Here is a 17,193-nt window from a genome sequence, read left to right as displayed (position 1 = left end):
TACATACAATCTTTTTTAAATCTTTAAAAAAAAAAGCTTATTAGAGAGCTGGGTCACGGTGGCGCTCTCCTTTAATCCCAGCACTTGGGAGGCAGAGGCAGGCGGATTTCTGAGTTTGAGGCCAGCCTGGTCTACAGAGTGAGTTCCAGGACAGCCAGGACTTCACAGAGAAACCCTGTCTTGAAAAAAAAAAACAAAAAACAAAACAAAAACAAGTTTATTAGAAAGCTATTTGTTTCGGTGTCCATATTGCCTAAAAATTAAATGAAAGTTAAAAACTAAAACCTATATCTATTGCTTCATCTACAATCCTGGGAAAACTTTCCTGAGGGGTCAAAAACCAGAGTTTAGAGACCAGAGCCAGTAAGGATAAAGGCAGACAAGAAGGACCAGGGATGGCAATCCCTCTAAATAGGTCCTGGAACTCTGGGAGCCACTTCCTCCTCCTAAGCAGCCGGACCACAGATGCAAGAGGTTAGGCTCGAACCAGAGCACCCCCTGCAAAGAGGCAAATGATAGGGGAGAGGTGTCCCCTGCATGTCTAAGGCAAGACACATGGTGAGCAGAAGTGTGTTCCACCCACAGGTGATGTGACCAGTATAGAGAGCAACCCCCATGAGCCTTTGGCTGACCTTAACAGCAAACGTTAACAGGTTAATGTGTGGCCCCCGTCATTAATGATATTACAAAACAAAATTTCACCGAATCCTGACCAGAATTCCTATCCAAATCCAGTTTAGCTAGAGATCTGGTACTCTCAAGGGTTTTAAAAGAGCCACCCAGGGGCTTGGCTTCAGGTCATTTAAAGGAGCATTACTGGGTCCTAGTGAGGACTTGGACCCCAGGGAGACAAGGCCCTACTGTAACTTTAATTTTTTTTCAAATTCTATTTTTAATTATGGTTCTTAAATGCTTTAATGTCCCTGCTATCCTATCACCCACCAGAGGCAGTGGAAAAGAAAGGATACGGGGAGGTGGTAGAGAGGGGAGGGGTGGGGGGGGGGCTGAACCTATTTGCTAAGGTTCTCTGAAGTGACTCTCGCCTATGTTGTCTGGAAATTGGCAATTCAGTTCATAGGTCGGCAGTGACAGCTTGATCTACTCACAAACACTTCACGGATATACCACCGTCCAGTTCGGTAGAGTCGGGATAGCAAACACGAATCAGTAGTGGTGATATTACGTAGCAGAGACAGCCAGGCCTCCGCCTTGGCTCAAGTCAGCAGGAGGGACCTGGAGGGACTCTAGGTAAAGTTCTCCTTGGCTGTGCCTCTCTCAGTGAAGAGCGTTGCACAGTTAGCTCTCTCTACAAGCAAGCTCAGCCGCCTTCACTGTCCATCCAGTCATTTTTATCCTCCCTCCAAACATCATGTATCCTTCATGGGTCTTGCCCCAGTGTGTGTCTTGCCTCAGCACTTGTGTCTGTCTCTGCTAACATCACTCTGCCAATCAGCCCGAGTCCTCGGAAGCAGCAAGAACATGCAGCACACACCACCAAAAGGGTTTTGTTTTTTTTTGGTGCGTTTCTCTCTATGGAGACCTGACAAATGCAGTTCAACTGTGCAATGTAAGGTGGAGGTGAACTAATACATGCATGTTGTTAGCAAAGAATCCTTCATCACATGTCCTTTCACATGCTTGCTTTAGCAGAACATCCTCTCTCCCGAGTCTGCTTCAGTGAAACACTCCTTCATGAGCCTGCCTTAGTCTTCCCACCTGTGTCCACTTTAGCTAAACACTCCTTCACGTGTTTACCAACTCCACACAACTGACTTTCCAAAGAACCCTTCAGTTTCCACTTCACCCTATTTTTTAAAAAAGCTTTCCAGATGAGAGGCATGAGGCCATTCTGGAGTGACAAGCCAATGGAGGACTCACACTTCAAGGTAAAAGAATTTACCCTACAAGGCCAAAGAGCTCTCGTAAGCCAGCCAACTTCAGAGAAGTAAGCCTGATACACAGCTCCTGTTTTAAAGTCATTCAAGGGGGAGACAGAAAGTAATAACATTTTTACCATACTTCTTTATTAGTGTGTGTGTGTGTGTGTGTGTGTGTGTGTAGGTGCTGCATGCCACAACAGGCATGTGGAGGTCAGAGGGCAGCCTATGGGGAGTCATTTCTCTCCTCCCCCTGGGTGGCCTCTGAGGCTTGAACCCAGATCATCAGGCTTGGTGACAAGTGCCTTCACCCAGGAGGCATCTTGCCTGCCCTCCCTTTTAAACTGAAGATAGGTCTCATTATGTAGCCCTGATTGTCCTAGAACACCTGCTAGGTAGATCAGGTTAGTCTCAAACTTGAAATGATTCTCCTGCGTCTGCCTTCCAAGGGTCCTATCAAACAGATCCTTTCTTAACTGCCACAGAGATGTTGGGATAGTGTTCAGTCAAATCTGCTTGGCTCTGAATAAGTAAAACTCTAGGGTTCCCTGTTTAGGGTTCAAGACCTAAACTAAAAAAATAATTCTTCATTCCTGCTGGGTCTGTTGGATGCATTCCCAGGCTTGATCTACACAGCTTACGCTTTACACCAGACTTTTAAACACAACCTTTGGGCCAGTGAGGTGGCTCAGCCAAGTCCTAATAAATTGAGTTTGAGCCCAGGACCCAGGAAGGGAAGGACAGACTCCTGAAGGTGACTCCTGTTTGGTGAGCTCACACACATAAGCACACACAATACATTTTTAAAAATGTAATTTAAAAAAAAAGAGCCAAGAGGTGGTGGCACACACCTTTAATCCCAGCACGTGGGAGCTCAGAGGCAGACTGAGTTTGAAGTCAGCCTGGTCTACAGATCGAGTTCCAGGACACACAGTGAGAACTTGTGTCAGAAAAAACCAAAACCAAATGAACAAAAATCCAAAACCAAAACAAACAACAACAATACCCAAACCACATCTTTTAACTCCTCCTATGAGTCTGAGACCCCGGTTGCCTTCCCTGACTGACAGGTGCTCTTCCCACGCCCACCACTGTGGTCTTCCCCTCCCCCCCCCCCCCCCCCCCCGTTCACTCCCCCCCCCCCCCGACTTAGGAGAGTGCAGCCACATCAGCCCCTTGTTCCTCTAGCAGGTTTCGAATACTGCTTTGTATTTTCAGTCCTCCAAAGGCCAATCAAGTTTGTTTCTTCCAAATGCAACAGATCTGACTTCCTATCGTTGTACATGCTGGGTATGGCGGGCGGCATATGCTCTTGATCAGAGCACTGGGGAGTTAGAGGTGGGTGGATCTCTGTGAGTTGGAGACCCAACTGATCTACATACCAAGTTCCAGATCAGCCAGGGCTACACAGTGAGAAAAGGAACCTGTTTCAAGAGGGAAAAAAGGTTGTATAACAAAGATAGTAACCCATATTTTCTGGACTGGATCCTGAAGTGCCAAGTTGTTGTTGCTCCTCCTCCTCTTCTTCCTCCTCCTCTTCTCCTCCTCCTAATCCTTCTCTTCTTCCTTCTTCTCCTCCTCCTCCTTCATTTTTTGTTTTATTTTGTTTTCCAAGACAGGGTTTCTTTGTGTAACCCTGGATGTCTTGGAACTCACTCTGTAGACCAGGCTGACCCTGAACTCACAGATATCCTCTTGCCTCTGCCTCCCAAGTGCTGGGATTAAAGGGTGTGCTACCATTGCCCAACTCCAGCTTTTACATTGGATCAGACTGGATAAATCTTCCAGACAACTTGTGGTCAATAAACTCGTTGCTGTTACTTACACCAACAGACTCACATCCTCAATCTTACAGCCTTAATATCCCACCAGAACCCGTGACAGGCTATTGCACTCCTAAGATCTACAACTTTCCTACAGGAAGTGCTCTGCAGAGTCTCCAGCCCCTCCCTGAAGAGCCTTCGCCGCTTTGTCTCTCAGAATGGGCCATCCTCAACTCTGTCCCTCTCATGAACATCTGTCAGATCAACAATAGCCAGGGCCACAGCGCCTCTGCTCGGGTTGAAGTCACTTAAGATGGGACATTCACCCAAAGGTCTATCTATGGTTTGATATGACCCCATGTGTTGGCGGGTGAAATGTAGATGCCAGTTTAGGGTGGATGGAAACATTGAGCCATTTTTACCCAAGGCTGGGCCATCATAGTTTTGAGGGCAAATTGTTGCCAACCACCAATTCCGAGATACTACAATTGGGTCTGCTTGTCTCTGCAGAGCCTTCCCCAAGGAAGCTGCCCCTAGGCATCCTGACTCTGCTGACTCGATGCTGTGGCTGTACCACACCTTCCCAATAAACGCTACTTCTGCCTTTTTTTCTGTGGTGATGGTTATGGGCATGGCACGCTCAGGAGTAGGGTCAGCTGTAGTCTCGATAGCAGGTCCAGGAGAGGACAGGCAGGGCTGTGGGATGGATGGTTCAGTGGGGGATTTGATGAATGAGTGGAAAGGCTCGTGCTTGTGATGTTGGTGTTTATCAAAATGGTAAAAAAAGTGTAGAGCAGCTTGGGAAATGTTCAGCAGGATTATTGGGCAGAAGACATGGAAACATGCATGGGACTGGTCGTAAGTGTGCTCAGTGGTGAGCTCTGCTGTGTAGGGACGAGGCTCTGGGATCGACTGCCAATAGATAATGGAGTAAGACAATAAGGAGCAGGGTGTTGTGGACATGCCTGTAATCCCAGAAATTGGAAGGGGAGGCAGGAGGATCAGGAGCTCAAGGTCACCCTTAGCTACAGAGCAAGTTTGAAGCCAGCCTGGGCCATGAGACCTTGTCAAAACAAACAAACAAACCACACACACACAAGCAAAATACCTGCTAAAGTTATAAACAAGCAAACAAGCAAAAAACGCAAAACCAAAAAACCACCCATCATTCTTGTGTGGCTCTAAAATTACCATTTACACCCGCAAGGTTCCCACAGCAAATGAGAAATGCCACGTCACTTGTAGCTATGTGTTTCTTTGTGTGAGAGTGGGTGTGGCTTGGCAAAGTCACAAGATCTGTTTTTGAGAACTTTGACCCATGGGGTTATCTCTGTCCCCTCTTCACTATTGATTTGGTTGGTTAACGGCTTCCCTTCTTGCCTCTGTGCTGTGCTCTTGCTGATGGGAGGCGTGGGATCTCTGCCAGGTTCTAGTCTGTCCTTAACCCTGCTACCCTCCCCACTCCCTGGTTCTGGCTGCCCGTGGCTACCATTTTGGTTTTGAAGAGGTGGGACATCCGGAGGTAGCACCGGCCATGGCGATGGATGTAGAGAAGGTAGATGGGGCCGAGGACCCAGAGGTACATGGGGGGCACCCAGCTGCTGGCGGCTCGCACAAAGCACAGGCTGAGCAAGTGATAGGCCACAGGCTCCTGCTCTGTCTGGTTCCAGACCTGAGAAGAACACCAGGGACAACATTAGGATGTTAGCCACCTGAGTCCCAATCTCACCTGCCCGTGGGGACAGACCGCATGAAGATATTCCAAGCTCTATCTGATGTGCCTTTTAATTCTCAATGCTTTTCAGCCTAGCATCAGCTCTGTAAGGCAGATGGAGTTATACTGACTTAGCTTCTGGGGAAGTAGAGACCCAGAGAAGGTAAGGAACTTGCCTAATTCTGCTCAGATGGGAAGCAGTGGTCCCTGGGGCTGGCTTTGAACTTGTGGTCCTCTGGCCTTAGTTTCCCAAGTGCTAGGCTTACAGATGAGTGACACCACATCTGGCTTGGCTGTTACTCATTATAAGAATTCTTGGTGCTATTGTCCCCATTTCATAGACGAGTAGACTGAGGTACCAAAAGGGAATTGCCCCATTTGCATCCACACAAGCAGGAAGTGACAGAGCCAACTGTGCCCTTCTCTTTCAAGGAGGAATAATAGAATCTCCCCTTATGTGCTGCCTGAAGCTACCTAAACAGTTCGGCTCACAGTACGGTGCTAAACCACAGAACCAGCTCTGTGAACACCATCTCTTACTGCTAATCTGGCCCTGATCTGCTGGACTCCATAGACTAGTGTAAGGTAGGGACAGAAGAAATGCAAAAGTGGGAAGGTTTGGGGCGCGGCCCACTAGCATTATGCAAATAACAAAGTCCCCAGTGGCTGGCAGGGGCTCTACAAGAGCAGGGATTTGGTGAGAGGGTCTTGATCTGTAGCTGCACTGTTTGCCTTACAGCTTCCCGAGGTTAAGAACTTGAAGTCCGGTGCGGCTTTCCCCAGCAGCTTGCGTTATCCTTGGAGCAGAGAAAGGAGTGGGGCAGGCTAGACTCACCCTCAGGCTGGCGCACTGCTCTCCAGGCGTGGCCATGGAGCGCCCTTCGTTCATCAGTCTGAGTCTGTCTGTCCCAGAGCAGCCTTCAGAACTCAGCTCCAAGCCGAGGAAGAGGCGGGACCAGGCAGGTTTGACAGGGATTGGAGCTGGATAGCGGAGGCCCCAGGGCAAGGTCCAGCTGCACACAGAGGTGGAGCTGGTGCCCGGGGAGGTGATTCTGGAACCTCCGAAAAGTGCTGGGCGGGCCACCTCCATGCTTCCTCTCCGTGAGAAGTCCCTCCCAAACTTGCTGCATACTTTGGACTTAAAAATGCAGGAAGGTATCCTGCGGAAAGAGCCAAGAGACTTAGTAATTTACAGGACCAGAAACTCGGGACAGATGTTGTCTAAATGCAGGCGCTGTGAAGAATGAGAAGTGCCTTACTTTGAAAAATATTTATTTACGTGTGTATTTGTCCTTTATTTATTTATTAGTTTTTGAGATAGGGTCTCACTATGCAGACCAGGCTAGCCTACAACCCAAGCCCCTGCTGGCCCAGCCTCCTGTGTGCCTTATTAAGATCAATCTTAATAAAGACCTTAGCATGAGCTGGAGAGGTGGCTCAGGCACTCTAAACTCCCACTGCTTCTGCAAAGGACTGGGGTTGGGTTCCCACGACTCTCTTCCAGCTGCTCACACGCATCTGCAGCTGGGGACCCAACACCTTCTCCCCCGCGGGCCTCCACACTCATGTGCATTCACCCCCCCCCCCACACACACATACATGGCTCGGTACGTTAGTTATTAGTACTGATATCACAGCAGCAGCAGCAGCAGCAGCAGCAGCAGCAGCACCTTAAAATGCTACGGCAAAACCCACTAATATGGAAATGTGGCCTCCAAACACTCTGAAATAGATCCCAGCACCAGCAGGGTATGAGAAGGAGAAAGTGTTCCTAAGTCAAGGCTCATTTTCTTTTCTGTTGCAGAAGTCTTAAAGCAAGGGGTGTGGCTAAGGGGACCATGGGTTGTGCCCCAGCAATGCAATACAGACAGACAGACAGATAAGACAAGACAGATAGGCAAATAGACAAGTGACTCTGTGTTGTCTTATCCTGTTTGCACAGATACACAGTTGGAGATGTAGTAAAGTTGAGGTCACAGGGAACCCCATTTCCTTTCCACTTTTCTCTTTGTGTAATGAGTTTGTACTCCTTCCAAGGTAGGGAAGAAAAACTGCCCCAGACAGACCAACCCAGGTGCTCTGCTCCAGTGAAGGAGGAATGCAGACCTCTGCCCTGTCCAAGCCCTGCCACTTCTCTGGTCTTGCCCCCACCTTTTCCCACAGCCTCTCTTTGGCAGGGCCCAGGCGGGATGGGTTCTCCAGCTTGGCTTGCCCACCTTTTGGGGTTGCCTGTGCCCGCAGTATGATGCACAGTGTTCTTTCAGCCGGCTTCTTCTGAGCTTCCGGCAGGAGAGGGCTCTCGAAGAACTCGCAACTGCGTCTGCAAGCTGTGTGCGGCAAGCCTGCTGTCAGTGAAACTTCACATCCTCTCTGTTTATTTGGGTCCGTTTTGGTGGGAGGTGGAGGTGGTGGTGAGGACAGAGAAGCCATGGCCCTTCTTCCTGTGAGTGCCCCCCCCCCCCCCGCCCCTGGCACTGATTGCTCTAACCTGCAGCAGCTTTATTTCCTGGCATAAAAAATTATTTATTCAAGTGTATGAATTCATTTGAGAGAATGAATTCAAAGGAAATTAAAACTGGATGAATTTCAGGCTTAAGAGAGAAAAAAAACCCTCAAAGTGTTTCTATACAAGTTAGAGTTGGGATCAAAATAAAATGTAAATATCTTTTTTTAAAAAAAAAGATTCATTTATTTATTATATGTAACTACACTGTAGCTGTTTTCAGACATCCAGAGGAGGGCATCAGATCTCATTACAGATGACTGCGAGCCACCATGTCGTTGCTGGGATTTGAACTCAGGACCTTCAGAAGAGCAGTCAGTGCTCTTAACCGCTGAGCCACCTTTCCAGCCCCATAAATATCTTTTAAAATATAATTATGAACTTAGTTAATATATTTTGCAGAAGAAAACATCATTTAGCCAGGTAGGTGGTATATGCTTTTAATCCCAGCACTCAGGAGGCAGAGGCAGGGGGATGTCAGTGAGTTTGAGGCCTACTAGGGCTACCTAGTGAGATGCTGTCTCAAAGCCAAGTACAGCATCATTTGTAATGGAAAACCATGTCAAAAGAAATACATCATTGGTAATAAAGAAGCCAGAAGCACAGATTTCTTTATGTGCACATGTGTGGGTGTGTCAACACAAAACCAGAGCTCTCATCTTAAGGGGAATAATAGTTTATTCTGGAGCCATTTTGAGCCATGGCCCAGGAACACAGATTCCAGATTACCTCAAATTCTATCGTCTATCATGGAAGCAGTGTCAAACCTGGGACACACGGCTGAGGTGCCTATTTAACATATTAAAGCGGACCTGGCCCCCAGGTTCTCTCAGCAACACTCAACTCCTAACTCTTACAGGGCCACCATGGCTGACATCCCCCATCCCCTGCCCTGAACTCTCCAGGGCTATACCTCTGTGCCTCCTGGCTGCTGCACCTGGTTCCCCTCTCTCCCCTCTCCCTTCCCCTCCCTGTCTCTTCTCGTGGCTCAGGGTCACGTTCACTCTGGACTCTCCCAGATGTCCCCGCCTCTGGCTGTGCTCTCCCAGATGTCTATAATAAACCTTCTGCCCCAGCACACCCATCAGAGGATGCCTGGAGTATCACTGTCAGGTAGGAGGATGACCCACATCCTCGGAGACTGAGCTTCTTACTGTTCTCCCCTTAGACTAGACAGTGAGCCCCGGGGGTCCTCCAGTCTCCACCTGCCCAGTGCTGAGGTTGCTGGTGCTAGCATGGTTCTGGGGGTCAAACTCAGATCCTTATCATTGTGAGACACTTTACTGACTGCCATCAACCCGAGACACCCCCCCCCCCCACCCCCCACCCTTACTCTCTGGTTACCCTAGTACTCTCTATGTAACCCAAGCAGGGCTAAAGTTGCCCAGGTTGGTTTTGAATGTGCCCTGTGGTTAAGGCAAGCCTTAGACTTGTCTGGCTAAAACAAAATTTTAATATACAGTCAAGCACTGGTAAGAGATGGCGTCGTGGGAAGAAGAACTAAATAACACATTTCTAAAGGGCTTTTTGAAATTACATCTGGCGTGAAATATGTGAGTCAAAAAGACTTGGGCTTTGTTGAATACATTAATCAACAAAAAGCTCTTAGCCGTGATGATGACTCTGAAGTGGAAGCCTGTCTGGGCTGTTCCTTCCAGAGGCTGCGCAGAGTCCTCCAGGACGCCAGAGGCGCAAGCGGCCGTCATTCCGGGCGGATCGCGTGTCGCGTCGGTCTTTCTTGGGGGCGTGGGCGCAGGGCCACGGCGCGCCTGCGCAGAGCAGCTCCGGGGCGGGTCCTGGGCTTGTCAGCCCAGCGAGGAGAAGGAAGGAGCCGGCTGCGTGCGGTGTGAGGGGCGGGACCGGGCGGGTTGCGGAGGGTAGGCACGCGGAGGCCGGGCCATGCGTGCGGGCCGGTGTGCCGCGGCGCTGCTGCTGCTGCTACTGAGCGGCGCGGGGCGCGCGATCGGCTCCGAGGACATCGTGGTAGGCTGCGGGGGTTTCGTGAAGTCGGACGTGGAGATCAACTACTCGCTCATCGAGGTGAGCCCCGGCCGCGCGTAGCCGGGTGGGCTGGATGACCCTTGGCCAGACTCTCGACTGCTCTGCACCCTTCCCCAGCCGCGCCGAGGAGCGGGAAGGCCGAGAGGGTCTGCCCGACCCCGGCTCCCCCATACCAGGACCTCCGAAACTCTAATCTGCCCAACCCATATTGCAGAACTTGGAAACCACACGTGTCACTCTCCGTACTAAAGACCCCAAAGGCTCGGACTTACCGCTCCTCCATCCTCCCTGGGATGCATTTAAAGATGATCGATTCCCATTGCTAAGTCCTGACATGGAACAGTGTAACAACCTCTGGGGCTGCGAAGCTGCCCCACCTTCCCCACCTCTCCTTTTTAAAGTTGCCAGCCACCTTGCATAGTTGCTGGAATTACACTAGAGATTTGGGAAGTTATTTTTGACTGAGTCGAAAGTTAATGTGAAGTGGTTATCAGCCCGGTGGGATTCTGACCCAGAAAGCCTGTGAGAAGAGGGGGTGGGGTAGAAGTAGACACAGGGGACTGGAAAGAGAGCTAGGCCAGATTTTCCCAGGAGGGCTGGTAGTGCCGCCAGAGAAAGGAGGGAGATGGGTAGAGGTAAAGGCAGGTGCCCAAGGAGAAATGTGGAGGTGCCAAAGAGAAGGGCACCCGAGAGCCCTTTGAGCTGTCCCAGTGGCCACCTTTAGCGTGTCACTTGGGACTGGGGAAAAAGGTGAGAAGCTGTTCCCACCCTGAATTCCTGTGGGCTTAGCTTTTCTTCAAACCCCAGTTTTTACCTGGAAGGTGGGGTTAGAGGTGGTGTGTGGTTTCCCAACGCGGAGAATCAGCTGTCATTGTCCAGGCTTTCTCTGTACTGCCCCTCTACTTTGTTGGCTGATTTATATTTGATTTTCCAATTTTTTGAGACACAGTCTGGCCTCAGATTTACAATATACCCAAGGCTGGCTTTGAACTCTGGACACTCTTGCCTCTGTTTCCCACAGTGATGGATTATAGGAGTATGCCCTGGTTCCATGTCACCAGGTGCCGTGCCACCTACTGGCTTTGCAGCATTGGGCATCTCAGAAGCTGCCTTGGAAGGCTTTTCAGCTTGAGCTTTCTGCAGCTTTGAGAGGAAGGAGAGGACAGTCAGGGGTGTCAGAGGACAGTCACCTCACCCCTAAGCACTAACAGGGATTAAGAGAGCAGAGAGTAGGTTTTGTGGTCCATTGTGAACTGTGGTGCTCCAGCCCTAGGGCTCCTTGTCCTCCTCTCTGAAGCAACCCATCCTTTTGTAATCTCTGCTTACAACATCAGACATCTCATGCATGTTATCTCCACGGAGGGTTTTCTGAGCTGTACTTCACAAAAAGGCTTGTACTGCATGGTCCAGAGAGAAGTATAGCAGCCATGCTTTTGATTTTGAATTAATGGGCTTCTTAAATACATAGTATAGTGAGAGTTTGAGTTTTTTTTTTAATCACAAAAAATATTATATGTTGTCATTTTAATCCCATGTGTGGGACATGGGGCTGCCTCAGATTGTCCCCAGTATCTGACGATGATCTCCCTCAGGCACTAGCAGGACAAGTTTTGCCAGCTGCAGATAGTTTCTGTTAGTGTGTGACATTTGGAATTCTGGGGACTCTTCAGAGGGAATATAAATGCTAGGGCCCTGAGAGGTGGGGTGTTGGTTGGTTGTTTTAGATATCCTGACAGTAAAGATCAAACTTGCCCTGAGGAACTGGTTGGTCACCCCTAATCAGCAGGAAGCAAGCAGTCTAGCAATGACTTCGCCCCCTTTCCTTTCTATCGGTTTTTCTCTCCTATCTTGTGTTAGGGGTTGAAAGGGTGGAAGGAAAGGGGGTGGAGAAGGCTGGAAGAAAAAGAACCCACAAAGTAGCTAAAGGTATGGTTACAATGTAGCAAGCCAGAGTACAATAATAAACAGCAACCAGCAGATCAAAATGAGTGTTCAAAACAGCCATTGACTGAAGAAGTCAGTGGGACCGGGACCCCTCAATACAGGGAGTCCTGGACAGAGCAGGGGGTCTCACAAACAAGTAACAATGTATGGAGATGATACCATCAAATCAGGTGCTTATAACAGCGAGGGGAAAATGATGGGGGAATTGAGGAATCAGCTGGAGTCCTGGTTGTGCTTTCTCTCCATGTTTGAGTGTAACACTCCTGAACTTGTGGCTTCCCCAGGCACTTTTATATCATAGGAGGAAGAATAGTAACATCTGTTGGGAATGGTCCACCTTCCAGCTGTGCTCAGTGATATTTTTCTTCTGGGGTATTTTGCTGTTCTTGTCCCTTCCAAGGACAGGGATGGGGCCAGCCAGTCCTTGGAAGCCACTTTGAAACAAGCTTGCTTAGGTCTGACAGGGAGAAGGGACATCACTGCTCCCAGAGCCAGCTCCTGAGTGAGTTCAAACAGCATGTGACAATTTACCAATATAGTGTCTTCTTCTTTTTTTTTTTTTTTTCTCCAAGACAGGGTTTCTCTGTGTAGCCCTGGCTGGCCTGGAACTCACTCTGTAGTCCAGGCTGGCCTTGAACTCAGAAATTCACCTGCCTCTGCCTCCCAAGCGCTGGGATTAAAGGCATGCACCATCACTGCCCTGTGAGTGTATTCTATAACATGTAAATATTATGGGTATTTCACGGTCTTTCCTCCCCTTCCTCCTCCTCCTCCTCTTCCTCCTCTTTTGGGGCATGCCCAGGCAGCCTGGAACTTGTGATCCTCCTACTAGGCCTGCAGGGCTGTGCAGCCATGCCCAGTCTCCCACCACTCTTTTCAGCCGTCTTCCCTCTGTTTCTACCTGAGGTGCCTTCCTTCAACAACTATTTATTGGTACACGCTGAAGACTTGTCCCAGGTGCGGGATCATAGTGCAGTAAAAGGACCAGGGCTGTGACATTCTGTCTTTTAATAGTAGCCTGTATAGCTAAGAAGAAGAATTTCGTGGCTGGAGACATGGCTCAGCTCAGAGGTTAAAAGTACATGCTGTTGTTGCAGAAGACCGGGGTCAGTTCTCAGTACCCACATGGTGGTCTACAACCATCTGTAATTTTAGTTCCGGGGGATCTGACACCCTCTTCAGACTTCTGCAGGTATCAGGCAAACTACATGGTGCACAGACATCTCTATGCTAAATGCTCATTTACATAAAAGTAAATAAATCTTAAAAAAAAGAATTACAGGTTTTAGTGGTGTAACAGTCAGAATTCATATCAAAACTGGGTTCTTGGATTTGGGGGGATGGTTCAGTCAGTGAAGTGCTTGCTGTGTCTTATGAGGACTCAAGTTCCGTCCCCAGAGCCCATGTGATTAAAAAGAAAAGGCTAGCCTAGCCTACTTGGGTGAGTTCCAGCCCTTTGGGAGACCCTGTCTCAACAGATACGGTGGACAGCTTCTAAGGAATGGCACCTGAAATTGTCTTTTGACTTAACACCCTCCCTTCCCCCATGAGACTATGTCTCCTGATAAGTGGCCATCTTTAAGCTGCAGGGCATGGCTTAGGTGCAGCCTTCTGGTCCTCTGTGCTGGGGCATATGCAGCCATGCATTTGAATCTCTTTATCGCCTAGAGCATATTCGCTTTTATGCTTAACTGAATAGCTGGGTACTAAGCAAATACATGGCTGTATGGGCTGTGTGGCGCGAGCGCTACAGTCCATACCTTCTTTCACGCTGCTCCTTCCAGAGTGTGCTCTGGGGCCTGGCTGCTTAGGTTTCCTAAGACTCCATTGGATCACATCTGTATTTTTTCCACAGAACATCATTTTTTAAAAAACGTGTTTATGTGTATCTGTATGTGGCTGCGTGCTCATGAGGGCAGTGCCCTTAGAGGCTGGAAGTGGGCACTGGATCCCCTCGTGCTGGAAATGAATTCTGGTCCTCTGCAGGAGCTGCACGTGCTCTTCATTGTTGAGCTGGTCTCCAGCCCCAACATTCATGTTTTAGAGGTCAGGCCCTTTGATGTAGTCTGACCTGCGTGTGTCTTTACAGATTGGGAAACTGAGGCTCAGAGTCATTGAGCCACTCAGGATAGCTTAGGGAGTCTGCCTGTAACCCTCTGGCTGATGGCGTGAGGGGGCTTTTTCCTTCAGAGAGAGATTAAATAGAAGACACTTCCTTTTGAGTCTGAACTCGGGGCCTGGCGCTTACCACTTGGCTGTGAGTCTGCAGAGCCACGCTGAAGCAAGGTGTCTCTGTTTTTACCACAAAGAAACCCAGCCCCTGGAGGTATCATGGCGTTGTCAAAGTCACCCTTGTAGGGGAGACCCTGGTGTGGCTTTGTCCCTTTCTACTGAGCAGTTTGTGCCTGCAGAGGCTTTGGATGCAGCAGTTACAGGATGCAGGCATTGGGGCGAGTGAAGGCATTAGGTATCTTTCACATTGTTCCAAGGATGGCAGTGAAGGGTTTTAGGTGGGTATTTCTCTAAGCATCTAGAGTCATTTGGGGCTAATAATGCAGGCTCCAGTGCTCATTGCAGACCTGCCCAGGAATCTCCCTCCTGACTTGTCCTTGTCTCTAAGTTGTGCTGGTGTGGGACCGAGGGACAGGGAATCCTAGATTTAAAAGCATCTTATGGTGTGTCTGCGCATGCTGTGCGGGAGGCCACAGGATGGCTTTGTGAACTCAGTTCCTTCCTCCCACCCTGATGCTGGTTCCGGGACTTGAGCTTAGGTCTCCAGGCTTGTGCAGTAAATGCCTTAACCTGTTGGGCATCCTGCTGGCTTGGGAATGTGGATTTTCATAAGTGCCTTGCTAATAGCAAAATTAGAAAGTTTTAGACTCAGACATTTACATAAACAAAACAGAAGTCAACTACTGAAGCCAAGGAAAAGCTTCAAAGAATGAGACTTTAGGGGTAGGTTGAAGGTGGTTTCTCTAAGAAAAATATAAATGACATTATTCTGGGGTGCTCTGTCTTCTTTCCCTGTGTCCCTGTAGCTGTTTCAGCAGCTAGCCTGTAATAGGTGCTCAGCTACCACGGGCCAATAGAATGCATAGAGGTGTCATGTGGTAACTTATTCTCTAAGCCAATATTAGAGCTTTAGGGTTTTTTTTTTTCTCCTTTCTTTCCAGATAAAGTTGTACACCAAGCATGGGACTTTGAAATATCAGACGGACTGTGCTCCTAACAACGGCTACTTTATGATCCCCTTGTATGATAAGGTAAGAGGTAGAGGGACTTCAGTCTCTATGAGTGACTTTTATGATAGGAAATAATTAGTGTGCCCAAGTGACAGTGGTGGCCAGGAGCATGGCCTTTCTCCCATGTGCAAACATTTTGTTGTAAAGATCAGTGGAATGCAGATTTCCAACGGTTGAGTGGGCTCAGTGGGGCTGCATGTCTCTGGCACGTTTGGCAGTGTCTCCAGATATTGCCCATCACCGCCACAGAGGGGATGCTACAGGCAGCTTAGCAAGAGGAGGCAGGGGTGAGCCAGATGTTCTTAGCGCTGCACAGTTTACGGCAGTTGTCGTATGTGCTGCCATGGAAAGACTTGGATTCCATAGAATCTTGTGTTTTCTTTTAAGAAATATTTCAAAAACACCCATTTGTTTGTTTGTTTGTTTATTCATTCATTCATTCATTCATTCAACATGTGGAGAGTGGGAATGGGTACAGCCTGCCTACTTTGGGGTGTGTGTGTGTGTATACGGTGCAGGGGAGAGGGAGAAAGAGGATCAGACAGACAGAAAGCAACCTTAGGGAGCCAGTTTTCTCCTACCTTTTTGTGGGTTCCTGGGATGGAACGCAGGCCGCCATGCTTGTGCAGCGAGTTCTCTATCCACCATGACATGTCGCCAATTCAAGTCCTTAGAACTCACACATGGGTTTCCTCATGGCCATCTCCTTGCTGCTAGATGGAAAATTCTGGGTGTTCAGAATCCAACTGGCTGCCCCTGGAATCCAGCCACCACCACTTAGAAGAGCCTGGTGTAGGATTTTTATTTCAGACAGGGCTGTTTTGGGTGAATGAACTACACTTCATTGTGTACCCAGGGCCGTCTGGTCTCCTGCCTTCACCTTTCATGGCTTTCCTTGTAGGGGGATTTCATCCTGAAGATTGAACCTCCTCTGGGCTGGAGTTTCGGTAAGTGAGCTGAGTAACGGGGCGCTTTGCAGGGACCGCAGTGCACACTGGTCATTTTCCGAGAAACTGCTCCCTGGTCTGTAGTAACTCTTTCTGAAAAGACAGCTCTGGTAGAGTCAGTTCATTGTGCAGGCTAGACACAAGAACAGGACCTTCTTCCGGTTCTGGTACTAGGACCAGAGCTGTTTGTGGTTTTGGGTCTCATGTGTAGCCCAGGCTAACCTCAGACTCATTGCTTTCTTGTGTCAAGCTCATGCAGTTGAGCTTACCAGTGTGTGCTGCTGTGTCTGGCTCCCCCCACCTCTAAGCAAAGGGAAGTGTTTGAACACTATAAGATTCCGTAGTAGAGTCCTGATCTGTGTGGGGCTGGGATGGTGGCTCTGTGGAGGGAAGACTTGTCCTTGGGCAGTGAGAATGGTCCTTGTCTATAGTCTGTACAAGAGTGGGGCCCGAGGGGTTCCTTACAGTGACAGAAGGGCCCCTGCAGCTTCTTTCTCCAGAGAAGCCCTATTTCAGGAAGGTTGGGGCCCAGGAAGCTGCAGAGGGCCAGCCTGACTGACCCCCCGGGGAGTTTGGGTCACTTTTCTGACCTGCCCGGCCTCTTGTTTCCGCTCCCTCCAGCCAGCCCTTCTCATGAACTATACTTCCAGAAGTTCACAAGCAGTGAATGTAACAGAGTCCTGCAGATATTTTAACAGAGCTGAGTTTTACAGAGTTTACACGCCTGGCTAACTGGCAGATAATGTGGTAGAACTGTTAGCACCCTGGCAGCCCGCCACGGTGCTCATTAATCTCCTGCAGGTGCCTACAGATGACAGTCCTCACCTGGAGTGACAGGGGCTCTGATTTTCTTCCTGTGTTAAAGACTGAGCCTACGGGTCCTGTATAAGCGGTGTCTCCAGCGCTCTTAACATGTTTACTTTGGGATTTTCTTCATTTCCGTACAGGGAGTTGTTAAGTTGTCCAGGCTGGCTTTGATCCTCTAATCCTTCAGCCTCAGCCTCCCGAGCAGCGGTGTGTGATTAGAGCCTGGGGCACCATGCTCTGTGCCGGTGCATTTTGTTTTGAACTTGAACTAAGTGAAATCCTACAGGCTGCTCTTTGTGTCTGGTTTCTTCCAGACTTGCTTAGGATGCTCACCTGTTTTATGTATGTATGGTTCTAAGTCATTTCCTTCGCTGTGTAGGAGTCTCTGTGTGTGC

The 17,193-nt window shown here is 49.1% G+C and overlaps 2 protein-coding genes and 1 long non-coding RNA gene across 5 annotated transcripts in view; 2 read left to right on the top strand and 1 right to left on the bottom strand.

Annotated features, from left to right (window-relative positions):
* Abcc6 (ATP binding cassette subfamily C member 6) overlaps positions 1-6,293 on the bottom strand; it is a 55,698-nt gene extending 49,405 nt beyond the window's left edge. The window contains exons 1-2 of one of the 2 annotated variants that reach the window (XM_029479113.2): positions 6,190-6,293; positions 5,130-5,312 (exon numbers count right to left, since the gene is read on the bottom strand). In XM_029479113.2, the coding sequence (XP_029334973.1) occupies positions 5,130-5,312; positions 6,190-6,243 (237 nt within the window). In that variant the 5' untranslated portion in view covers positions 6,244-6,293. The remainder of the gene's footprint in view (positions 1-5,129; positions 5,313-6,189) is intronic. The other variant, XM_021169207.3, reaches the window with a different exon arrangement.
* Positions 5,234-6,638, top strand: LOC147003257 (uncharacterized). Its single transcript, XR_015047952.1, has 2 exons — positions 5,234-5,517; positions 6,094-6,638. It is a non-coding gene; the product is annotated as an uncharacterized LOC147003257 (long non-coding RNA).
* A 3,063-nt stretch (positions 6,639-9,701) lies between these two features.
* Positions 9,702-17,193, top strand: part of LOC110297359 (BOS complex subunit NOMO1) — a 51,976-nt gene continuing 44,484 nt past the window's right edge. Inside the window, exons 1-3 of one of the 2 annotated variants that reach the window (XM_021166114.2) lie at positions 9,702-9,897; positions 14,976-15,065; positions 15,946-15,991. In XM_021166114.2, coding sequence (XP_021021773.1) covers positions 9,757-9,897; positions 14,976-15,065; positions 15,946-15,991 — 277 coding nt within the window. In that variant the 5' untranslated portion in view covers positions 9,702-9,756. The remainder of the gene's footprint in view (positions 9,898-14,975; positions 15,066-15,945; positions 15,992-17,193) is intronic. The other variant, XM_021166113.2, reaches the window with a different exon arrangement.

Source organism: Mus caroli, unplaced genomic scaffold (genome assembly GCF_978045245.1).
Source record: "Mus caroli unplaced genomic scaffold, Mus_caroli_1 scaffold_8, whole genome shotgun sequence".
In the NCBI taxonomy this organism is placed as follows: domain Eukaryota; kingdom Metazoa; phylum Chordata; class Mammalia; order Rodentia; family Muridae; genus Mus; species Mus caroli.
This window is presented reverse-complemented; position numbering and strand designations above follow the sequence as displayed.